The following is a 26403-nucleotide window of genomic DNA, read 5'->3' as shown; positions in this document are numbered from 1 at the left end:
GGTTTTTGTAAAAGCTTTCACCAAATTACCAGTAAGTCAATATGACGAGCAGCAAGAACGCTTATCATTTCATTGGGTTCGCTTTTGTGTGTGTTTGTGTCCAGCTCTCAGTGTTCCTGTTGACTCTGTATGTTTACATGTACAGCATTCTTTCAGTCATTCGTGTGCTGCTGCTCTCCCCTCCTTTCTATCTTTTCATCTGTTCGCTATCTCCTTCTCTTTCCTTCTTTATTCTCTCTTCTTATCTTCTCCCTCTGTCATCTGGTGTCAGTTCCATTTGCAAGGTTTTTAGTTTCTCTGTGGGAACCAGATCTCAGGCGAAGTTTTGCAGCCAGTTTCAGTATTGGTCAAGTTTGTCATTGTACCACAGTTGCCAAATGAATCTTGATTTTAGAAATGGAAACAACATGCACCATTAGTGCAACATTGAGCAGATTAGAAATTCATAATAAATTAACTGTAATCCATTTTAAAGGTTTGCTTTATTTTATTACACACATTTTCTATTGGGCAAACCAAAAAATTCTTGCACTGGGCTTCTCTGTATATATGAAATTAAATTTTTGCATTGTTAGTATAGTGTTAGCCACCAGCTGTGCTCCTAAGGCTACTAATTCTAGCCATGCTAATAATAGACTGGGTTGCTATTACGCAACAGAAGCTTGTTGAAGGAAAAAAATTGAGGAAAACATTCTCCTTAAGTTTTCCTATCTTACTGTATAATGCCTTTAGCTGCAGTATGGATATTTAGCATGCAGCTAGGGTCTTTCTCTCTCATTATTTAACAGCTATCTGCCATCAGCGTATGAGTCTTTCTGGATTTGACTTTACTGCTACGACACTGTGCAAGTTATACTCGGCAGAAACGGGGAAATTGAGGAAGAGTGAGAGAAGGGGGGGGGGGGGTTGAGATTTTTTGGTGGAGACAATCGGAGGAACGTGGTACGTCGATAGCCCTGGGAAAGAGATGATCCCTCAGAGGAATTTAGAAAGAGACGATAAAGCCAAAGGAAGAATGCTGGAGAGAGAAAGACAAAGACCAAGATAGAGACATAGAGAGCAAAGAACAGGAAAGGACAGCAGAAAACCTCAGGAGAGAGAGCTGGTGGCGGCTAGAGAGCCTCAGAGAGAGAGATAAAAAGCAGAAGGGGAAGGAGAGGAGGGAAAGTGAGAGAAGATGGAGGGAGAAGATAGATGGCTCTCTGCAGACTTGCGCAGCGTGTTGGGTAATGCTAGGTCACCGGGGGACTAATCTGTACTGATGCTGCAGCGCTGAAGCAGTGGAATGATAATGGCCTGTTTGTGTTTGTGTGTGCATGGGGAGGTATGTGTTTGTTTGTGCGGCTTTGCATACGCAAGGTAACGCTCTTTGTCAGTCACACACACAAACACACATACTCGCACATACAGTGTAACCCCCCTCATCAACGCCTTATGCCCTGTAGGACTGAGTCACTTGTCTGCTGCATAACTGAGAACAGTATTCGTCTGTTGTGTCTGAGAACACTGCTCAGCTGTTGTTTCTCTTCCTGCAGCACGGTCAAAGACAGGGTTTTTTTTTTTTTGTTTTTTTTTTAGTCTGTCCACTTCAGCCCTGGGTGGGTTGGGTTCACTGAACTTTGGACTCGTGGAAGTCTTCCAATTTGCCAACTTGGCAAGCTCTGCTCACACCCAGGCCTCTGGTTTGACAGCGGTAAACTGCTGATATAGGCCAACAATAACACCACGGTGGTGTGTGTTTTCCTGTTGGCGCTGGCACACACTGCTGGGCCGGGTGTGGCAATCCTGATGTGGGTGTGTTGTGAATACTCTCCTGTTTTCTGAACGGAGTCTGGATCAGATGCATAGACATAGTCCTCATGATATTATTCAGATACTCTGGCTGATACAAGAGAAAAATATAATAACCTCACTTCAACAGAAGGTAAATTAAAACAAAGATAAATATAGATGAAGTCACAAGGTATAAACAAAGTCTTAATATTATTTTTATTAGTCTATTAATTGACAGAAAATTACTCAGCAAAACTTTTGATGACCAATTAATGACTAAAGTCATTTTTTAAAGTAAAAATGCCAGAAAACAATTGGTTCCAGCTTCTCAGATGTGAATATTTGCTGTTTTTTCTGGTCATCATTGATAGTAAACTAAATAGTTTTGAGTTGTGGACAGTTAGTCAAACAAATAAAGCAATTTAAATATGTAAACTTGAGCTCTTGGAGACTTTCTGACATCTCATAGACCAAACAATGAATCAATGAATCATGACTATAATCGGCAGATTAAGCGATCACAGCAATGTTAGATTTAGTGTACATAAAAGCAAGTCAGAGTCATTCAATAATTAAATAAACCCTACTAGACATTATACACGTCAACTTTTTTACAGCACCCTTCGAAAGCATTTCCCTAATACTGCTACTGCTGAATAATATAACATATCTCCTGTAGGGCTGGAACTAACGATTATTTTCAATTATTGATCAGAAGTAGATTATTTTTTCACTTAAATGATGAATCATTCAGACAGCAACATGTCAGAAAATAGTAAATACTAGCCCTTCACACATTCCCAGAGCCCAAATTGATGCCTTCAGATGTTTTATTTGCGATGAACAGACTGATGTCCAACACAACAAATTCTCACATTTGAGAAGCTGAAACCAGAAAGCTATTGGGATTTTTTTGCTTGAATTTGCTTTAAAATGATCAAAATGATTGATTGATTATCAATAGTTGGTGAGTAATTTTCTGTCCATCTACTTATTGAATGATTAACTGATTGTTTCAACTGTAAGTTCCTGCTGCCTTCGTGAAATACAGTATGTTAGGCATAATCAGGGAATAAAATGACATACTGAGACGACTTGAGAGACACATTTCCTTGTAACTTCAGAGCTATGGAATATAAAGTTGGTGGAGAGAGTGAGAGTCAGACTTTCTGAAGTTTTAGGTAAATATTTGCTTTCAAAAGCGGATGGATTGAAGTAGTAAACTGAAGTTTTACAGACAAAGCTCTGCTAGATGTAGGTTAGGCTCATAACATCTGAAGCCGAGCTGCATCTGGCTGGATGAGGGGCAATCCACACAAGTGGTTATTTTGAATAAGCTCCACTCTTTACAGCTGGTTTTACACATAACACTGCTGGTCTTTCTGGCACCGTCCCACGTCGTCTTGAAACTAGAGGCCCCAGTTCTACTCCGTCCTAACAGTGCTAAGTAAAGCTGTGATTCCAGACACACTGGCATGCTAATGAGCTGACATTCAAATCATATTATAGAGTATTTTTGGGAACAGCGTTGTCTGGAAGCTTAATTGACATTGGATGTCTTTTCAGAGCACTGAGAGTGTATTTTAGGTAACGAGGTTGTTTTAATGGTCATAGGGATGAAGACGTGCTAATGTGTCGTGGGTGTTGCATTTCTGATCTGCATGTGACATGTTGAGCGTGTGTTTGTGCTCTTTTGTTATAAAATAGATGCATTTCGGCCTATGTTATAGTACGTGTGTGTGTGTGTGTGTGTGCATTATTGCCTATGTGCTTACACACTCCAGACTCAAATGTACATTGAGAAGGATCCTTAGCAGGTGGGTGTCACAGGCCCATGTGACTTCTGCTGGAATTCAAGGCTGGGTTTGTCTTGTCCCACTGCTGTATGCATGAATCTCCAGCAGAGAGTGGGAACTACTGTGCTGTTTTCTCTGGTCCTCCATCCATCCTTGTTTCCTGCCCTATGGAGTTAAACTCGTGCCTGGACTCGAAGAGGAAATGGGGTCTGGCTTTGTGTGTGCTCCGGCTGCGACACAGGGCCCTCCGAAACAGGTAGAAGGAGAACGGTGAAAAAGAAACGTCGAAGGGGTGGTGGATTGACAAAAATAAATCAGGCAAGGGTCGAGCTGGGGTGTGAGTTCTTGTTTTCACTTGGTAAAGCTAAGTTTCAGAACTATGGTGTGTAGTTTGTCTCAACATTTTTTTTAAGGATATGTCGTCAGTTTGCTCCTCTGCAAGTCTCATGTAGAGGTGGAAAGAATGAGCAAGAGAAAAGTGGCAGATTGACAGGACTGAATAATGATTTTTATCTTTGCTCTGCCTCTGGGGCTGTGGTTATTTTATTTTAGAATCACTGTTTCTTTACCAGGAAGACCAGAAATGCAAAATATTTTTAAGAGGGTAGAAGATGAGTGACAAGCAGAGAGAGGTTCAGTCTAGAGGGAGGTAGGATTTTGCATCTATGCACTAATGAAGCCAAGAGCAAGGGCACCTTATTTTCTCTCTGAATATTCGAATAATTTTAACGGTAGTTTTGATAATAAATTAATCATGTAATTTATATAGATTCACTGATACAGAAAGTAATCTTTAAAGTTTTTTAAATATTTTTTACCTACTCAAGAAAGCAAAACCTGAATCCAATTCCAGATTTCAAAGGTCAAACATTTGTCTTGGTCTCGATTTGTTTATAACTCAGTCTTTGTACCAAATAAATGTATCAAAAGACAATAATAGGCACATAAATAGTTTTTCAGAGTGACATACACATTGTTTGGAAAAAAGTAATAACCTTTTTTTTTTTCAAGAAATGTTGAAGTTGCTCATTCTGTCTTTAAACCACACTCTCCACAGCGCTGTGGTTTTAATCCAGTCAAGTCAGGCTTCTCTATGCGTTCCTGCAGCAGATTAATTTTGCAAGCAGCAAACAGTCATGTCGGAGAGAGCGTGATGATCACTGCTATTTATGAGGCATCCTTTTTCCGTCTTGATGTTGATATGTGAATCTCATTGAGAGTAAACACATCTATCCCTGAAACAGATCAGAGGAGACATCTGCATAAAACAACCTTGACTCTTGGCCTCCTATATACAGTTAATTATGCAGGGATTAGGATAAACAGGGAAGAGAATTTAATCCAGAGGAGACCTCTGCAATATCAGCCATTCAGACGAAATGACAGCGACAACATGAATCCGGATCTGGACGATGACGGGGAAAACGCCTGTCCACATTAAACCATGTAAAGCGCTCTATTTCTGCTCTTGCCTAGACTGACAGGCCTATGTTATATCTTATTTTAGTTCTGAGGCACAGTGAAGTACACACACACACACACACGCACACACATATACATGTATATATATATATAGACCTCATTAACAGTGACATCCTCTTTGATTGGCAGTGATTGATAGAAATGATTTAGAGCATGCGTCTGAAAACTCATAACGTTATGTTACTTTTCAGGGGGATTATTGTTACCTAGCTCGAGATGGGGCCTTCGGTATCAATGTAGCCCCATGGGAGTGGTGAGCAGGCTGCAGCAGCAGTGCTAATAATTAACGGTCTCAAACCAGCAATTACATGAGTCCTCAGTGTTGCTTGTAATGACTGTGAACTATATCTCTTCTGAAAAACAAAACTTTACATTTTTCTAATGACATTTTTTGAAAGGTATTTGCAGGGTTTTAATTACTGCCGGCAATTAGTGGAGCATAGTCAATATAAGGTCAAGTTACTTATTAATACACAGGATTTCATGTTGCTATATATAATAACGATGATGACGGTAGAGATGTTCTGATAACATTTTTTCCTTATCGGTACCTGAACTTGTCGACTGTTTTAACAGCTGTATACTACTAACCCTGTGTGGATGTGATACGATGGCTGTCGTTGTTGTATGGCATGGCTCAGGTTTAACCCTTTATAAAACATGAACACATAGCTACATGAAGAACACAAAATCTATTTATTTTTACAGTGGAAACTGCTTATAGTTACAGTGCTCAACTGTTTATATGGATCAAAAAGCTTAGGACAGAATCATGCCTATACAAATCCTGTTTAAGTCATTCACTTATAGTGATTAGTTGCTTACAGTGTTCATTGTGGGTCTTTTTATATTTGACAACATATAGAAAAAGAATTTAAAACTGCTGTAGCCTATTACTTCAGACTGTCATATGCTGAGGCGCTCTGTGACCGTTAAAAGAGAAACACTTCATCAAAACGTTTAATTCTCAATAATTTATAGGTTAGAGGTGCGGGTCAGGGAAGGACAGCATCTGGGTCTGGCAGTATCGGAGGCATCTCTGATACTGGTATTGGTGTCGGAACAACTCTTGATGATAATAGAGGACTTCACTGTACATCAGCAGGAAAAGTGAAGCTCCATTTTCACTAGTAACAGTCGCAGCATTTTCACCTAAACATAGATTTATCCTATGTTCAATATATTAGTCTGTATTTTTTCATAACTTGGCAGTGATTTGGAAAAACGGGGTAACAGCACAACTGACATTGGCACTGACATGGCATAATTTCATGGCAGACATTTTAACCTGACAGACATTTCTCATTCATCCCCAGTCCTAACAAGGACAAGTTAGTACATAGTATTTAGAAATAAACAGTAGAAATAAATTGACTAGAAATGCGTGTTGCTTTCTGATATTGCGTCCTTGCTTCCTGTTGAGAAACTCATATAGATCACCACAGGTGATTAACATGCTTATATCACATCATAAATGAAGCATTGCAGGCTTCCACTGTGCTTACATGTCTTTGTGTGTGTACTGCATGTGTGCCCTCAGTATGTTTATATTAGTATATTACATACACGCACATGGCTTCTCAGAGGCTCTCGCTTTCTGTAACGGGGGTGGGCGGATGTAACCTCCACAATAACAGGCTTTGTCGCCCGGCTGACGTCACTGGAATGTATAAATACAGAATGCAGTGAATGAGGGCATGATAGAAAGCGGAGAGCAGAGTGTAAAGTGCACTGCACAATGAAAGAAACGGCAGATACCCACTGGCTCTGTGTGTAAGATGTGTGGTTATATGTTTCTATACTGAGCAGAGTAGACCAATAAAACCAGACTAATGGGTTTTTGTACAACAGGGCTCAGGATACATGCATGACACACACGTGTGGACACACACAAAAGCAGAAATATAAACACAAATATTGTTATCCTTGTGCGCTTGTGTTTTTTTGTCTGTCTGTGGATGTGAATGTTGCTCTTTGTGTTTAGTAGATAGAAATGTGCTTGTCCTACTGAATCTGCAGGCATGTCACTTGATTTCCACTACCTCAAGGCATGTGTGTGCGTGTGCATGTGTGTGCGTGTGCATGTGTGTGTGTGTGTGTGTACATATGCCATCCCACCAGCCATGCAGAGCAGTGCTCCTGCTTTCCAATGCAAATTTTATTCCAAGTCAACTGGTTTTATCACAAGGGTTTTCCGTGCAGCCACAGATGTGTGTGTCTGCCTGCTGCAAGTTTATTTTAGAGCACAAACATCAGTCATGCATGCTATTGGGGTTTTGTATAGATTTAGCTTATTAGCTTTTATTGCCCGTTATCTTTGAGTGTATTCACATTTGTTACTGTGTATGCCATGCGTCATATTTCTATATAGAGCTCGGTCGATGCAGGGTAGCGTGTGGTCTTGTAGCCATTGGCTGCCTGTGGGAGGATTTCAGCAACTGTCAATTTAGCCTCTATAGATTGAAGTGACCCAACCATGTGGGACAAAGCTGAGGCTGAACATTTATGCTATTCTGTGTTTATTTATTGGAAGCTACAGTATTTAGCTCCAACACAGACATTAACACAACACAAACCCCATTATAACTGTTGCAACCAAATGATGGCTTACATCTCAAGTTATTGCATTTAGCCATTGCTTTTATCCGAATGAGCGAGCAGCAGTTAACTGTCTTCAGTAACATCATCTCGACAGGACGTGTGGCTGTTAATGAAACACTCGTTTAATGCTGTAAAATGTAAAGATTCATTAAGATGCATTGTGTACATTTTGTCTTTGGTTGTGATGCCACTTCATTGATCCCTGTGAAGGAAATCCAGCTCTTACAGCAGCTCAGAGAACGAAACGAAGAAAGTTTTGTGCAAATGCAGCTGCTGAAGTGCAGAATAATGAATTAATGAGCTGTATTTTTAGCCAATCTGATAATGCTAATACTTTTAGATTAATTTGTGCTGTGAGGAACCTCCGTCTCTACTCCCGACCACTTGATGGTAATCCTTCAGAAAATCGACCTTTAGCTCCTTACAGGACACTTGGAGGAGGCAACAGATCCACAACACACTCCAAACATACAGTACACAATAGTCCAGTTCAGCTGCGGGTCAGAACATCCTCACCACATGAGAGGCTGCTCATTTTGTGGTGAACCTGCGTCATTGTGAGCTTCTCGCCGTGCTGGATGGCAACAAAGGCACTGTAGAAGTCAAGGGACAGAACCCTCCATTACTCCCTGGCCTCTCTGTGTGACAGTAAGCTCTATGCAGATAATGGCGTCCTCCACACCAGTAAACTGCAAGTATAGAGACTTTTATTTCAAGAGGCTGCACTTTTTGTAAAGCTGTGCCTGTTATGCATATATTTTAAGTACTGTTCATCACATATGGTTGTAGACAGTCAACACCCCTACAAACCGTCTGGAACAGTAGTTTAGAGGTTTTTTAGTTTAGAGGCAAAATTGTCAGCTTGTTTACAACCTGTATGATTGACTGCTTGTGCTTGTGGCCCTGTTAGACCTGTCAGTAGCAATGTTGCTTCATTCTGAGATACTACCAGCCACCTCCATGAGAACAATGTTGAAATGATGCATCAGTCTTCATTTTAAAGACGCTGACACAAAATAGAAGAGCTGCAAAGTGACGACAAGAATTTATTATGCAGGAGATAAAATTCATTAACTGAATTCTAATTCCTCCAGTTTCAGTTCTTATGACTCCCTTACTGTATGCATTCCCTCTGTCTGTACAAAAGTGAACAAAATATGGATTGAAATCCAAGAATGGATATTTTCTATGATCTAAAGGCAGATTATGTTTTTTCTCAGTTGTTCAAAGAAACTAATTTTTAAACGGTGGAAAAAACAGAGGCCCTTACTTCACAGACCTTGAAAGAATTGATGATATACTGTTCGTTGAAAAGAGTCTGAACATAACATCAAAACAAAGCAATTCGGTGATGTAAAGAAGAGCTTTTATGATTCCCCATAAGAACGTTTTATACACCCCAAAAAAAAAAAAAAAAAAGGTGGCCTGAACAATGGAAATAAAACCCAGGCTATAATAAACATTAGTTTTCCTTCGAGTTCCCTGGAGCCGATGTTGTCTGGGCCTCTTGCCTCGTTGCTTCGTCTTGTTGATCCTCTGTGTTTGCCAGTGAAAATCCCTCTGCAGCCAAAATAGAAGTGGAAGATTACGGCAGTATTCACATTCATAGTGTGCACTGTACGGTAATCTAACATTGCACCTTATGATAATGTATTGCGTTGAAAGGCTGATACTATGAAACAGGATCCTACAGAGCCATAATGTGCAACTAGAGGTTATGTGGGGGCAGTGCAGCCTGTGACGTCAGGCTGCATCCTGAAAATAGCAGTGAGATCTCAGCTCTCTGCACAGACAGATACTCTGGAGGAGAGGAGAGAATGAGTCAGCTGTCCTGCCGACACGGGCCAAGATGGAGAGACGGAGAGAATGAAAGATTAACGATGAATCAATCAGAGGTAGAGACACCGCCGCTGGAATGGATAAGCAGAGCTGAAGGACACCCGCGGTCTGAATCCCACGCCTTAGCATTGAGAGTGGAGGATGATGCTCCTGTTGCTAAGGAATACCTGTTACCTTGGTGATAACGAGACATGTTTAAGGATGAGTCATCAAGTTTGAACTCCAGAGCGGTCAGCTGTTTTATACGGCTATCTCGCTGGTCGGAAGATGCGTTAGCAACGCTCTGTGACTTTCTCTGTCATTAGCAGCGGGATGCATCACTGATGTCATGTCTCTGAAGGCATGTGCATGGAATTATTAGACCCAATCAATCACAAGACAAGGGAGAATATAGAAAACTGCAATTAAGATTCTTCTGCTCTCATCTGTAGGACCTGGGGAACAGAAAATAAAACCGGTTTTAAAGCAGAAAAACTGTCTAATGGGTCATTGAGTTAAAGGCCGTCCAATCACTTATTCTTAGAACATCCATAAAGAATATATAATATATTGTTACATGATGGAAGAAGCACTCGGATCAAGTAGTGTAGAAATAAATAGATAAAAATAATAAAACTTAACTACAAGTGAAGTATTAAAATCAAAATATACTAACAGTACCAAAAGTACCATTATGTAGAGTGGACCCCCATTCGTAATAATATATTATTGGATTATAATTATTGACGCATTAATGTGTAAATCACTTTAATGTTGCATTTGGTGAAGGTGGGGCTAATTTTAACTGCATAACTGATTATTGAAAGCAGCATAAAATGGAAAGCAATAAGGCTGCATGTATTTTGGCCTTACCACTGTAGGAATAAAAGTGACAGTGTTCAAAGCGAAAGTTAAAACCGGCACCCATAAAAACATCTGTATGGTGAACTCATTATATCGTCTCATTGATTTTGTTCTCATTTTGTTTTCTTCCTTTTTTTTCCCAGCTTGGTAGATATGTGTCATTAAATGAGGCAAGCACAGTGAGACCCAGATTCCTCACCAGCAGGAACAGGGATAAACAAGCAATTGTGGAATTCTTTTAAGTGGTTCAGTTACTGATTTGCTGTGGATGGAGGATTTGCCACACAAGCTGCAAAAACAACAACAAAAACAAAACAGTCCAACAGAAATGTGCATGGACCAGAATCCTCAAAGGAAATTAATCTACAGTACATCAGTGAGAAACAAAAAAAGATATTGTGTGAAGGCAAAAAATCCTGCAACCACGGACATCATAAGAATCATGTGTCCTTAGGTGGAAGTTGTCCTTCTAGATGGGGGACACAATAAATACAATCCCTCGGTTCAAATACAGAAGGAGTGCAGACCTGTGAGAGGGATTCTGCAAACAGCAGACAGTGATTATATTCTGAGGGAAGAGGGAATCTCAGAGTTCAAAGTGATGCCTCAGAAGACTGAACAATTGAAACAGGAGCTGCAGTGACGAGGTCTGAGGCACATGAACACACCGTTATACTTAGAGCTTTTTTTTTTTGTCAGACTATATATTGTTGACTATACTATGCATGTACAGTATATTATCAACAGCATCATCTCAAAAGAATCATATCCAGTAAAATATGTTGACACCAACAAGCTGCCCCAACCTAAACAGTTTGTTCCGACCCTCTGATGTGAGTGTCTCTTGAATTAGCCGCAGATAACCTGTTTAAAATCACTGTTGAAGAATAAACAACTAATCCTTTTATGATGTTACAGTGCTTTAGTAAAGGTTAGTCAGGTGTAGCACAAACACAACTTGGTTAAGTTTAGTGAAATACTGTGGTTTGGGTTAAAATGAGGAGTAGCTGTTGAGGTAATGAAACCTTGCTCGTCTTGGTTACAATAATAAACACCTGGTTGAGGTTATAGACGGTCATGGTTCAAAGTAACAACATCGAATATACAGTGTTTTGTCGAACCGTGCCTGACCTCCCCCTCCGCTCCCATCATCGACTCATTTTGAGTGACGGTTGAGCTGTGCGTGTGTTGCTAGAGATCAACATATAGAAAGAGGATAACTAATTGTCATGCTGATGCTGGGTTCGTGTAATAGCGAACACTGACCTGTATTTACATGAAAATGAATGCTTGTTTTGAATGTAAATGTAGAAGTTGTTTTACCTGTGCGGCCCTGTCAAGTCAGCAATTTACAGCAACAAAGCTGCCCAGACACGACTACGCAGCGTGGCATGATGAAGAATTTACTGGTAGAGGGGAAAAACTGCTTTACGATTGGTTAGGAATCCAGTCTTCAGTGGCGTCTCAGTTTCCATCTCCTCCCTGTGGATTCTGTCAAATGAAATCTATTTACACTTGTTTTCTGGCTCAGTATCCCCCCTCAGCACAACATAGCAATTCCACCGCAGACATGATGAGCTTCGTGACTGAACTGGTTTTCAGGTGTGGAAGAGTGCTGTTGTTGTTAATCAGCCCTGAACTGACTTAACAAGAAGCCCCTAATATTAAACAAAGCTCCAACTAATCAAATTCTAGTGTACATGAAGAATAACGTTTTCTTTAGTAGGTTTTTGTTTGCTGATCTGCAAATAAATCAAACTGGACACAAGAAAAACGTGTCAGGCTGTAAAAAGAATTTCACGCTGGGGCTTCAGATGCCATTGTTGGGCGTGAGAGCGGAAAGACATGAGACTGAAAACGGGCGGCGTGTGTGTGTTGTGATCTGTTCACGCTCCTACACTTGGGATTAGGATGCAAGAAGCAGTTTGGACATGTCGATACACATAACGAGATGCTGAGGGATGGACGGCACATTCTGCAGGTATTTACCTCCACAGCACAGCATCGTGGGCTGAAAGTCTCCTGTCTCAACCTGTGCTCTACAGTCACAGTGCCACCACTAAAGTGTGTGTGCATGCGTGTTTAATTCCCTGTTTCTAACCTTAGCGACACAAACACACACTTGGCTCGTTTTATATAAACATAAAATACTTTACACACAGGGCATTCCTGGTGGTTCATATTTTCGTCTCCAACACTGCCCTGAGGCTAGGTGATCACACACACAGATACACACACACACACACACACACACACTCGTCAATCTAAACTGTGACAGTGTTTATGCCATCCTGATAATCAGCACAGCTCTTCCATTAGACACACCCAGAGAGCTCTCGGTTCATTTTGTCCTGCCAGCGACATAACAAGTGGACTGGTATGTCTGCAATGAGGAAAATGACAGTGATCATCTGTTAGAGTCATTCTTGTAAACCTTTACGGTACTCCGCTACAACACACACACACACACACACACACACACACACACACACACACACACACACACACACACCCACTGCACTTAGAGAAAAGGCACCAGACTTAGAAATAAAAGACTTTGCTTAATATCATGTAGCTTGTACCCACTGATCCTTTTTTTGAAAGTCATGCAAACATTTTAGTTGAATACCATTTTCAGTACAAACATTCTGTAATCTTTTGTTCTGATTGTGGCCTTTCTGGTCCACTTGTGCCTCAACACTTTTAATAAAGTTAGCTAATTAATTAGTTTTTATTTCTATGTCATCAAAAACAAACATTGGCCCTACACACAAGATTACAGCCACAAGGCTCTGCTGTTTGTTAAACATAACACAAGAAGCATATGTATGTGAATAACATCAAATTAATAGCAGGAGAAACGCCAACATTTTATGAGCCTGAACCTTATCCTGACAGAGGGATGTTTCCTCATCGATAAATGGCAAATTTAAATGTTGTATATATGAACAGCCAACTCGATTTATGTGCATCATCCATATCTACAATTTCTGTTTTTATCTTACTTGACAAAGTTCGCAGATTTTCATTCTGTTAATTTGCCTTAAAATCAGTGTATACCAGCAGACTAGTCTGCAAAAAACAAAAATGGCCACAGATCAAAACCGGTTAGTTGCTGTGTACAGGAGAGGTAGTAGAAATACACCCTCTGCTTGAGGAGGAAATTGCTGCTCCGAGTGTGCAAATTAGTGCCAATTAGTGGAGAAAATTGATTAGTTCACCTTTGACCGGAGGGAGGAATTAATCACTGCTGATTGGTTAGAATGCAACCCTGGACACTGTTCACTCCTCAGCAGCACATTTTAGAGTCACTGAGTTGAAATACTGATTCTAGTGGTTATTATTATACTTGTACAATTAGAAACCTGATATAAAACAAATTGGTACAAATAACTCTTTTTATTTTTGCAGCCACTAACTCAGATGTTACAGAGTGAATGAATAACTAAGTATCATAATCCATATGGATCCATGAGGTGATTTGCATCTTTTAAATAAGATAAAAAAAAAAAAAAAACAGGGTGAGCTGGTTTCAGCCTCCTGTTTGTTCATACTGGGGTTTTCCACTTGCTCAGCACTAATGCTCTCTCCACCTCCACCTGTTCGTTGGTGTAATCTAAGGTGGAATGGCGCACAGCATTTATGAGTGCGGATCGATTCATGTTGATCAAAGCATCTTCCCACGTGCAGCTTTGTGTATAAAGGTTTTGTGTGTCGAATGTACTGATAGATTTAAGATGAGGAAAAACTTGCAAGAGCTTAGCGCTCTTTGTCTTGTCAGGTTTTCCTCCCTGATTGTGTTCGTTCTGTTAATTTTTTATTTTTTTTCTGCCTGTCTCTCCTCTGGGAAGCCTCGTTCTCTGTTTCTGTTTTTTTTCTGTCTGCTCTTTCTGTTTTTTTGTGCCTGTGTCTCTGTTTTGTTCTGACTGCTCTCTCTGCTTGTCAGTCTACTGCTCTCTTTCTGTCTTTCCCCCTCTCTATTTTTCTCTGTCTCTACTCATATTTGTCTCTGTCTCTGTCTGTCCGCTGAATGTTTTCTTTTTCTGTATGTCTCTTACCTGTCTCTCTATGTCTGTCCGTCTCCCTGCTTCTGTCTGCCTATCTCTTCCGTTTCTGCCTCTCTCTTTGGTTGTTGGGTTCTGTTTCTCTCTGTATCTGACTTCCTTTTCCTTTCGTTCCCACCTCTCTGATTCGGAGTCTTGCTCTGCCTCGTTCCTCTTTATCTCCACCTCTTGCTTTCTGTTTTCTGTCTGTTCGCCCGCTCGATTCCTCTTTATTCTGTCACCGTCTCTCCTCTGCCTGTCTTTCAGACTGTGGCGTCGCTGCTATCTTAATGTTTTTGCTGCTCAGCTTGTGTCCAGAAAGTTATGGGGGGCTAAGTGTTCGTACAGCCAATGGCAAGATGAGCCGTATAAAAGCACTGAGCTTATAGACGTGATGTATGACACCCTACGTGACTGCTTTGGTAAAGAAGCAGCATCCTACTGCAAGGACACAGCCCTCTGCTGCCTGCCTGCGTGCCTGTGTGTGTGTGTGTGTGTGTGTGTGTGTGTGTGTGTGTGTGTGTGTGTGTGTGTGTGTGTGTGTGTGTGTGTGTGTGTGTGTGTGTGTGTGTGTGTGTGTGTGTGTGTGCGCGCGTGTAAGTTGTAAAATAGAAATTAAATCTCAGTGCCAAGTTATCTTCTGTCCTTAGCTGCTGCACTGGAAGAACCATTGCTTGTGTGTGTCTCTATGTGTGTGTTGGCCTTGCCACCACGTTAACACTTTGTGTCCTGGATCCCCCCCCACCCCACCCCACCCCCACCCTCCCCATTTTTGCTCTGCAGTTGCCATGGGAACGCACCAAGAGCCTCCATCATGTGTCTGCGCCTGTGACCACAATTAAATATTAGCTCACAAGCCCTGGCTTTGTGTGTTCATGTGTTTATATTTTTTCTGTCCTAATTTAGCTTTTGATCATGTTGCCGGTGCTGTGATGTGACGCTGAATAAGAAGCGCTTGTCAAACTCTCTTAGGCTCAGCTTCCACAGAGAGTTGTCTGATTCAGTCTTGCAGAGACACACAGGAGTTGAAACAGACGGAGAGCAGAAGGTGAAGATGGAGTCATTATACGGGAATGTTTGATTGATTGAATACTTCAACCTTTTTCCTTGAATGAATGAATTTGAGAGCTATATATTCTCACCCCCAAGAACTCCACATGTTGTTTTACTGTACATCGAGTCCATATATTACAGGCTTGATATGCGGTAACTCAGCTGAGGTAAAAGAAATAATATCACTGTGAAAACATCCTTCAAGTTTTATTTTCCAAAAACGATAAGTGTGAAAGAATTAGTTGTACAACATCGTTACAGTGCTGCACTATTCAGGTAGTGTGTGCTTAAACTCATGGTACAGTGACTTGTAAAGAAAATGTATGGTGGCCCTGAGTGCCCAATCCAATGCAAATTAAGAATACAGCTGCAAGGTAGTCAGCTTTAGTGAGTTTCTGTATTTGGTTGTGTTGGCTGTGTTTGCAGCGCGTTTCATTATACTGCATACTCTGTGTGTTGCCAAGTCAGTGAATGTGTTTGTTTTTTTTTAATGCTGTTCATGTGTTAGTCTGTTTGCATGTGTTCTTTTAAGTTCCAAAGTGCCACACAGTAGTTTGCAGTGTCCTGACACAAGTAGCACAGTGGTGGTGGGACCAGGATGTTGTAGAGGTTCGGTGGGATCCTCCCAAAACAGAAACGTTACAGACGTGTTCCCAAGTTCTCCACAAATAGCCATGAGTGCTATGGCAACGTCCTAAAGCAAAACACTGAATGCCCTGCCTGATCAATCATTGTAAGTCACCCTGGATAAGAGAGCCAGCTAAATGCTAAAGTGTAGCCAGGCCTGAAGAAGGAGGCAGTCTGTTCTCTGCAGCCTATTTAATGTTTTCCCTCTCACGGGATCAGTTCCATTTTAGACAAGGGCAAGGAAGTGGAACGAGGCTGTGAAGTGAAAGGGTCGACCACTGAGATGAACCCTGATCAAGTCAAATCAATGCATTGATCTGTCATTGTAGATATTCTGTTTATTATTACCTCCGCCAAGGGGTTTATATTTTCACGTATCAGCATGTCTGTTGGTTTGTTTGTTTGTCTGCAAGGTTACGCAAAAAGTACTGAACCAATTTGCATGAATGATGGGGGAGGGGAGGGGAGGGGAGGGACAGAGGACAGGGAAGTATCCATGAAATTTGGTGTTGATAAGGTTAATGGGACGGATTCAGGAATTTTTTTTTTTTTTTTTTTATCGCTTACCTTAAAATTGCGAGATTTCTCAGGGAATAATGCCTTAATTTTGATGTAAAAAAAATCAGACATCTCTATGGTGTTGAGATCTATGAGTTTGTACAGTTGGGTGCAGATCCAGATCATAATCTGGATCATTTTCTTCCACCAGATCCAGATTATTATCTGGAAGATGTTGTTGAATGAAGAAAATGTTTGGCCTTGGTGGAGGTATGCGCCTCCACTGAACGCCATTCGGCTTGGATACCGCAATCAAGATCGCTATTGTTTTTACAATAAACAAATTGTTTTGTTCCACATTTTTCCAGGATAAGAAGTTGTTTTCTGTCTGCTTTTGGATGGTGTCCATGTTTCTGCTGATTCATGTCTGAGGTGACGGGTGGGTGTGGATTAGTTCAACCTGACTGTCTCTGAGCTGCAAACAATATCAGCCCATGAACCAGCTGCAGTTATATTTTGGACTTTTTCTGACTCCCATTTAAATTTGTTATCACAAATTTCTCACATTGTCTCGCAATTGTTGTGATGAATGTCAACTTGTCGAGTCTTTTTCAAATACGTCACAGCATTTGATCTTAAGTTCCTGAAAACGTAAATACATTAGATAACATTCCTTGTTGTAACACAATGAAATAATCAAAATGTTACTATTTAAATGTTAGGACTGGTATTGAGACAGTACTGTGGTAATTATCACATATTTAATTTTGCTATTCATTTTACTGTGCCTGGCTATGATCACTAACAAGACCTCTCTCTCTCTTATGGTTTGCTTACTTACTATAGGCAACGCAGGAATATCCATCATGTTTGAGAAGTGGTTGCGGATGTGGCGAGATCCTTTTTGTTTTTGCTTGTTCTTGGCTAAATCTTTAGCGCTGCACTTTCCAGACATGACTTGTTGATTTTATTGTGCAAAAAAATGAAGAAGGGGCTTGTTGTACATTAAAAAAAAAAAAGCTTAGTTCCAGACCAACTTAAAACTAATAGATATTTAACTAAGCATGGTCTGTGAGTGGACTTGGTCTTTCTCTTCTAGAAAATGTTTGAATAAATATCAGTTAGCTGGGTTCAATTGGCCTCTTCTTAATTGTTAATATTTCACACTTTCATTTTCATGATATATGATATATTACTGTGCAGAGGACGTCTGAGTCTTTGTTTTTTGGGCTTTGAGTTTTTGCATGTTATTCTTTATTTGTTCAGCAACATTAGATATTGATGGTCATGCCAGCTGTAGTTCATCTTTTATTTATTCCAAACAAAGATATGCAGCACGTCACTCCTGAGCCTTTTTTTTCTCTGCAGAAAAGACCTGTCTGACACAAAGTGTTCAGAACAACAAATGTAAAAGCTTTCATGAACTCAGCACCGGATGAATCACTGTTAATGATGCCAGTCAGCAGCACACACTTGAAAAGATGACATTTATATATATATAGCGAAATATCGCAAGTCATTATTTTGGTATTAGTCATCTGCTCTTAAAGCTCAGTCTACAGTCGCGCTCGCTGTGAGTCACGCCTCGAAAATCTTCAAATATGTCAAAGTATATCGTTCAAGCTGGGATTTCCTTTGAGAAAGTTACCCGAGAGGTTACCTGACTTTCATCCCACTCTTGTGTTTGCAGGCCTGAGACCCAGCAGAAAGCCCCAGTGAGTGCCCCTCCTCCCCCGCCACCCCCTCCGCCTCCGCCTGAGCCGGCAGGGCCTCCGGAGCCGGAGGAGGAGATCCTGGGCTCCGACGATGAGGAGCAGGAGGACCCCGCAGACTACTGCAAAGGTCAGAACCACACACACACACACACACACACACACACACACACACACAAACAGACAGACCACGCACACTGAAGCCAGTCTGTCCCAGCCCATTACTTCCACTCTCCACATCTGTCGTCCAAGGCTCAACAATGGCTGCCCTGTGTCACACCGTCTCCTCTGTCTGTCTCTGTCTGTATTTCCTCCTCTTTCCCCCCCTCCATCCTGACGGGATTTGCAGGGGTGTTGCTCTAGCCATCAGTGTGAGACGCTCAGTAGTTGTGACACCAGCATTTCAAGGTTGTTTGGTTGTTGCCAGAGAGGAGCGGCAGACTAGTTTCCTGCAGAGGCTCAGGATGCCAAAGGCTGCACTGTCTGCTCAGAGGTTTATTTTCATCATAACACAGCTTCAAAAAAAAAAAAATATATATTATATTCGATCAGTTCAAATATACCATGATGTATTTTAATCGTATGCTATAATGCATCATGAAGAGTCCATTTTTGTAGCTGGCTTATATCTCGTTGTATAGGAAAACACCTGATTCTTCAGATGTTATCTTGAAGGAAGCACGGCCACACTGTCAGACCTCACATGAGTAAGATGAAAGACTAAAAGAGAAGAGAAAAATCAAACCACTGCTACGTGTTTTGCAGCTTCCTGTTAAAAACAGTCGATTTTTAAGATTATATTCATAAACCCTTTTATTTGTTCACTCTTTTATTTATTTATGGCCATTTTATGAACTTTAAAAACCTTATGATGAACTCTGTAACTACACAGAAGTGCATACACTGTCGCAGCAGTGGTAGTAGTCTTTGTAGTTTTCTGTTTGGGAATCTTGGCCAGCCCACTCTTCTTGTGTGTCTGTGCTATTTTACTTGAAACTACACAACTTACCAAGTTTGTGTTCAATAAAACACACCTACAACTGTGTGTAACCCTGGCAAGCTGCACTCCTCTCTCTGCCAGCTGGAAGTGTCATTGTGGCAAGAACAAAGAGGAGTTTGATGTCTCGTTCAGTTTGTCATATTCAACTCCAACATTACAAACAATTACAGAACTTTTTTTTTTTTTTTTTAGTTCAGTATACAATACACTGTAGCTCAGCAGCACCTGTGTACTTCAGTGAGTAGTACTGCTTAGATAAACTGTATTTCTGTTTCTATGAATTTCTATATAAGTGTGCATAAAAATAAAACTGCCACTGAAGTTACAGTGTAAATTTTGATGTCCTGTATACATAAGGTTTCATGGCATGGCCTTTCAGTACGGTGTCTATCATGTTCTTTCTTTTTTTGTGCACAAGCCCAAAAATGTCAGACACAAAATGAAATATTTACTGTTCTTAATCCCCCATGATCACAGTCGTGACCCTGGTTTCCTCTGAAAGGGAACTTTTAAGATGTTTACTGTCATAAAGTCAGAGTTACTCTAAATGATAATGAACCTTACAGATAAATGTGCGGAATAAAAATGTTATCTTCTTTCCTTCTTTTCAGTCACGCTGTTCAGTTTTGTAAACAGTCCTGTTACAAAATAAGCAACTGTTGCCACAGTGATATTAGGATCTTAAAATGGTTTACACTAATAGAACCATGTAGAACTTTTACTTCATCAATAATCTCATTAAGACCAAGATCTCTTTTGCTAGATAGAATCATGGGGCTTTGTGCTTTTTAACAATTTTATTTTGTCAAGGCTGAGTTAATACAATATAATGTAATATAATGTAATATACTGTACTCATGTTTCCAGGACAGAGGCACAGTGTGTACAAAAATGCACAGTTGAGGATACAGTAAGTTTTTATCCCGGACTGGAGTTGAAAGGGTTTCACCTGCTACACACGTGCAGCGCTGTATTACTCACATTTATCAAAGACAAGTCATATTTGGTCAATTCTAAATAACACTCATTGTTCACTCAGGATGCAACAAACAATTATTTTCATTACTCGTTTAATCGTGTTGCCTTGTAAATACCAGAAAAAAGTGTAAAAATGTCCATGATAATTTTTCAAAATCCAAGGTGATAGTTTCTGATCATAAAATAATCTGCAAATTCTCACGTTTTAAAAGCTGGAACCTTAAGAAATACTGTGATTAATTGATCAAAATAGTTGTGATTTACGTTCATTTGCCAATTTATTAGATACACATAGTTAAAAGTAATGACTAATACAAGAGCGTGTAATACTGTAAATCCTTTTATGAAGTAATGTTTAGTTTTTGATAAAACTGCTTTAGCAATTATTTGATAAAGGAAAAATGTTCCACAACATACCATCATAACTGAAGCACTGTGGTGCTACGGAGATGTCCTGACCAACAAATCATATTCTCCAGATGTAAGATAAATTGCGTGCTTGGCACAGTCCCCAGCAAGAAATCATATCATCATTTTTATTTTTTTCAGTGAAAATGAAATGCAAGAATTACCATTCCTGCTAAAATTGTGTCTCATCACAATTGCAATGTGATTTTTTTTTTTTTTTTTTTTGCACGTCATTCAGTCCTAGTTCTGAGTTTTTCCACAACACGTTCAAGAAATTTTTTAGTCTCTTAATCGTCGCTTCAGTTAATGCTGCAGATACCTGCCGCTGGAAATGTTTGTGCTGTACTTTCCATCTGCTCCTTCCTTGTAAAACACTTCTCTCCTGTCACATGTTCTGTGTGTTTGACCTCCCTCCCTCTGCCTCATGCTCTGCCTCCGTTTCTTACTCACTAATGGATTACATGTCATTGCCTGGTTATCTCTCGCAGCCGCCTGTAACCTTCATCTTCTGTCTCTCTCTGTCTCTCTCTCTCTCTTTATCTCTCTCAGGAGGGTACCATCCGGTGAAGATCGGGGATTTGTTCAATGGGAGGTACCATGTGATCAGGAAGTTGGGGTGGGGCCACTTCTCCACCGTATGGCTGTGCTGGGACATACAGTGAGTCACACACACACACACACACACACACACACACAAACACACATTTATAGTACAGCTAGTACAGCATAGGCTTTTAAATTCTGCTTCACGCCGCTTTCATGCACATACACATTCACCACTAACACGTCATGACCCAGAAAAAGCACTCAAGGTGCACGTAGTCGTCCCCTTCACCTTGCTCTCATAGAAACACACACACACGACATCAAATAAACCACACATGCACCTGTTGACAGGATCTGGCATGTCACCACGACAACGGTTGCAACCCAGACCACCGTGTACTAGCACCAAAGCCGTCCATTTGCACTATGATGTTGTTTCTATGTTTACGTGGCAACCAGGGAGGATGGATGACGGTGTCATCAACCCAGTGTCACCTTTCAACGACTCACACACACATACACACACAAACTCAATTACACTAATGGCGGTCATAAACTAGTGAGTTGGAGATGTATTACTTTACAGTTAGCCCCAGTACTTGACAAATGCTGGCCCTTGGTTTTATTCACTATGTCAGTATCGACATAGAATCATTTTTCTCACTCTCCATTTGTCTTTTCTTGCTTCTTCTTTCTGTCATATATTTCAGCTCTTTCACAACAGTTTTAATTTTTAATTCTTTCTCTCTTCCTTTATCTTTGAATTCATATCAATTTTAATTGATTTTCATTTGTATTACTTACCATATTTTGTTAATGTATTGTTCCTGTCTCATTGTCTTATGTGTTATGTTGGCTGGTGTTTTGCACTTAATATATTCAGCATATTACAAAAATGCTTCCCATTTGTTGTTGACAGAGGTTTTTTAAAAGAACTGTAAAAACTGTAAAAGATAATTAACTTTTTTTTGTCTATAAATTGTTGAGAAACATTGAGCCCAACATGATGTCTTCAGATTGTTATGAGCCACAGTCCGAAACACAAAGATATTTATTTTAGAATCAGGGAAAACAAGTGTTTTCACATTTGAGGAAACAAAGTAATATTTTGCATTTTCACTTGATAATTTACTTTAATGATGAAATGATTGTCAAAATCACTGTTGATAATTTCTTGGTAAATTGGTTCATCAACTAATTGTTGCAGCAAAATCAGCAGCAGTTGTATATCTTCTTAGAGTTACAGTGATATAATCACATGGGGCCACTCAAGTAGATTACAGAGTCACAACACAGTGACAAATATCTCACATGCATACCGTCAATCAGGAAACATGTATATGTGGACTATGATAAGGCCAAACCTGTGTGTCATGACATAATGTTGACATTAGTTCTTTGGGATAAAATGCCACATAGCTCATACATTTGCATTTCCAGCGTCAGTGTGGGCAGTGTAAACGGCCAGTTCAGGTGCTATTTTCATGTCTTTCACATAGACACATTACTGTAATTAGCTTTTCTTGCTTTAACAGCCTATTGGTTTCTGAGTCACTATGAAATGTGAATAATGTCTCTTTATGTGTGTCTTTACAGAGTGAAGAACTTTGTGGCGATGAAGGTGGTGAAGAGCGCCCAGCATTACACAGAGACGGCCCTGGACGAGATCAAACTGCTGCGATGTGTGAGAATCTGAATCTGTTTGACTCTCTGGTGTTTCATTTTCTCTTGCTCTTTTTTGTGTGTTCCTTTTTTGTTTGTCTTTCCTTATGGCTTACTTGCCTTCTCTCTTCCATTTTTGCATCCTTCATCCTTCCATATCCCTTCCCTCCTTCTGTCCTCCCCTCTTTCCTTGGCTTCTTCTCTACCTCCTCGCTTCCCCTTCTCGAACCTTGCATCTCTCCCAGTTTGTCTTTCTGTTAATAAGAAACACTGACAATACGCTGGTCATTTATCTTGGATGGTTTTCGCAGAGGAGAGTCATCTTTGAATCAGTTTTTCAGCATCCTCATCTCCCACTTCGATCTCCATTGTCTTCATCCTTTTTCTCAGCTCTCTTCTTTTTGCTCCCTCTCCTCTCCAGAGTTTGCTTCATCCCATTGTCCTCTTGTCTTTCAGGTGAGAGAGAGTGACCCCATTGACCCCAACAAGGACATGGTAGTCCAGCTGATAGATGACTTCAAGATATCTGGAGTCAACGGCATACGTATCCTGATCAAGTGTGTGTGTGTGTGTGTGTGTGTGTGTGTGTGTGTGTGTGTGTGTGTGTGTGTGTGTGTGTGTGTGTGTGTGTGTGTGTGTGTGTGTGTGGCTGCGCTTTTGTGAGTTTTATATGTATGTTTGAGTGACAGCGATATGATAATGTGAGTCCTTGACTCTCCATCCCAGATGTGTGTATGGTGTTTGAGGTGCTGGGTCACCACCTGCTGAAGTGGATTATTAAATCCAACTACCAAGGTCTGCCTCTGCCGTGTGTCAAGAGCATCATCAGACAGGTGAGGAGTAACACACACACACACACACACACACACACACACACACACACACACACACAAAATCTGGATCAATTATGGATCTAACCACTGCAGTCCAGTATTTGTAAAATCAGACAGATTTCCATAAGAGTGACGGTGCATTAGAGGTCAAACTAGGTGACATATTTATTACATGAATGGAGTTGCATTCTTACTTCAGGATGATATTTTTACATTGGTAAAATGAATAAAGATAAAACTCACTCAGTATAGAAAAATATCATATACTGGCAACTTCACTGACTGTGCTGTATTTGTCATGTCAAACATGTAAACGGGTGAGTCATTTCAATAAATAGCAGGCGAACGAACTTTCATAATACGGTACTCTCCAAATAGAAGTTACAAAATGCTAAATGCTTAAAGGAGGCCATAGGTGCGTTTATTAACCGTCTCTGATATAAAAACAATTTAAACATGGGAATCAATGTTGCAGATCATTTGACATTACAGTAGCTATGTCAAATGGTTGAGCTGATGTTTTTGACAGGATTTATTTAGAAAAAGAAAAGATACACCTACATAGTTGGTAGTATTCCACTTCTTTTTACTTTATCTTTGAGAATTAGGAATTAGAAAAAGTAGGTTTGTGTTTCATGAAACAGGCATGTGCACTGTAGTACAGAGACATAAAGTATTTCCATCTATAATTCCTTGGAGTTGGAGGTTAAGAAAACATTTGCTTGCTAGAGATGGACTTTGAAAGACTAGGAGAAAAGAGAGGAAGAAGAAGGTGGATAAAGAAATAAAGAAATACATGTTAAGAGTAGAGGACAAACTCAAGAAAGCACTGTGCTAAGACCTTCTTATACAGTGCATGGCATTGTGCACTTCACACTTCACACTTCAGTACCACTGCCTTCCTAATAAGACGCAGGACTTTCAGGCATTTTCCCCTCAGCCACCTGATGAGCATGTGAACTCGCTGAGCTATTTCAGCGACTGCCAGCCTCTCGCTGCTCAAAAGACGAGCCGAAGATGAGTAGAAATTAAATGAGAGTGTTTTTCCGCTTCAATCTCAAAGCCTCTGGACAGAAACAAATGAGAGAAACAGTGAAACAAAAACATCAACAGCCTCTCCTCTCTGCCCTCACAGAATGGCAAGCATTGGAGGAACGGCTAATTTGGCTCTGAGAAGGAGAGCGAAGAATACGAACTGAGCAGACCATCTACGATTAAACAAGAAGTGTGCGTTTCTGTAATAAAATTGTGTCTGTTTATCTGATTGTGTTTGTAGGTCCTGCAGGGTCTGGACTACCTCCACACAAAGTGTAAAATCATCCACACGGACATAAAGCCAGAGAACATCCTGATGTGTGTAGATGATGCTTTTGTCAGGCGCATGGCGATGGAGGCAACCGAATGGCAGAAAGCTGGAGCCCCGCCGCCGTCCGGATCAGCAGGTAGGGACACGCCAACACTCGTGTTTAATATATTTTAAAGGCATAATTTGAAATTTGTTTTCTTGCTGAGAGTTATCATTGTCATGTCTGTTAGATGAATATGAAGCTGCAACTGGTTATCTTACCTTAGCTGGAAACAGGGGGGAACAGGGCGCCTGGCTGTGTTCACAGGTAACACAATCCAAAACAAGAAAACACTCTGGCACATAACCTCCGTAAAAACCCAGGTGGGGGTAACAAAGTAAGTAGAACCCCTGCAAAAGACTGACAGGCAATCTGGTGAAACATTTCCACTTTTCCAACTGGGATATTCTACTAAAATAAGAGGTTCTACAGGCATTTTTTCTCTGTTGGTGTGCCACCTTTTTCTACTTCTGAACTGATTTGATGTTTGAGGTTGAGCATCCAACTGGAATGCCGACTTGTTTTTCCATTTTTAAAAAAAATAATTTATGAAGGTTTTTCTCACAAACTTTGCTTCCAATTTACCATGTATCTTACCCTGTTAATTAAAAGTGAAATAAAGATAAAAAGTAGAAATGTTGGCAGCAGCATAGCTCCGCAAAAACCCAGTATGCAGTGAAGTCTGCTGGTTTGGTGCTAAGCTTTTTTGTCTAAATTTAGAGAAAGGAGAGGCTTATAATACATGTAGCTGGTAAACATATTTGATTTGAAATCTGTGTTTATAATAAATGGAATAAATTATGAGTCGTCAGTACTGTAGTACATTTTTTTTCCCCTCTAAACGATCATGTTTAATATTGAAATGCGCGGTAAAGAAAAAGGATTCTCACAGAAGCCTTTTGTGCGTCTCGCTGCTTGCCTTTTTTTCTTTATACTACACACAGACATTTTCTCGTCTTTTCATCTCCTGTCGCCAAGTTCTGCCACTGAAACAAATCAAGTTCTTAAAGAACAGTCTTGACGAACTCGACGTGAACCCTGTCCCCTTCGTGAACCCCTCCCCATCCTCCTCTTATGAGCTGTCAATTGCTTGCATCAGCCAATAAAGTGTTTTTGAGCCTTAGGGTAACCAATTATACTTCTTACATTTCTACACAATTAAAGTCAGGCACAAAACCATCAACTGTCAAAAGAGAGGGGTTCAAATATGTTTGTGACTGAAGAGACAAAATGAATAAAATGTTTTGTCATAAACACAAGAGCAGAGGTGGTTAATAGCAAAATGTCTTTTAATATATGCTTTTACCGTTTGAGAAGACAATATAAACAAGACTGAAGCCTCAAAGGTAACATATTTTGGGAT

General features: G+C 40.3%; 1 protein-coding gene across 5 annotated transcripts in view; it reads left to right on the top strand.

Moving 5' to 3' along the window:
* The window catches only part of srpk2 (SRSF protein kinase 2), a 71532-nt gene that overhangs the window by 28404 nt on the left and 16725 nt on the right, over positions 1-26403 (top strand). For all 5 annotated transcript variants that reach the window (XM_056386332.1, XM_056386334.1, XM_056386329.1 and 2 more), the window contains 6 exons: positions 18246-18397; positions 21203-21311; positions 22796-22883; positions 23318-23405; positions 23588-23694; positions 24971-25136. In XM_056386332.1, the coding sequence (XP_056242307.1) occupies positions 18246-18397; positions 21203-21311; positions 22796-22883; positions 23318-23405; positions 23588-23694; positions 24971-25136 (710 nt within the window). The remainder of the gene's footprint in view (positions 1-18245; positions 18398-21202; positions 21312-22795; positions 22884-23317; positions 23406-23587; positions 23695-24970; positions 25137-26403) is intronic.

The sequence above is a fragment of the Seriola aureovittata genome, chromosome 10 (genome assembly GCF_021018895.1).
Source record: "Seriola aureovittata isolate HTS-2021-v1 ecotype China chromosome 10, ASM2101889v1, whole genome shotgun sequence".
Classification (NCBI taxonomy): domain Eukaryota; kingdom Metazoa; phylum Chordata; class Actinopteri; order Carangiformes; family Carangidae; genus Seriola; species Seriola aureovittata.
Note: the sequence above shows the minus strand (reverse complement) of the source record. Positions and strands in the feature narration are given on the sequence as shown.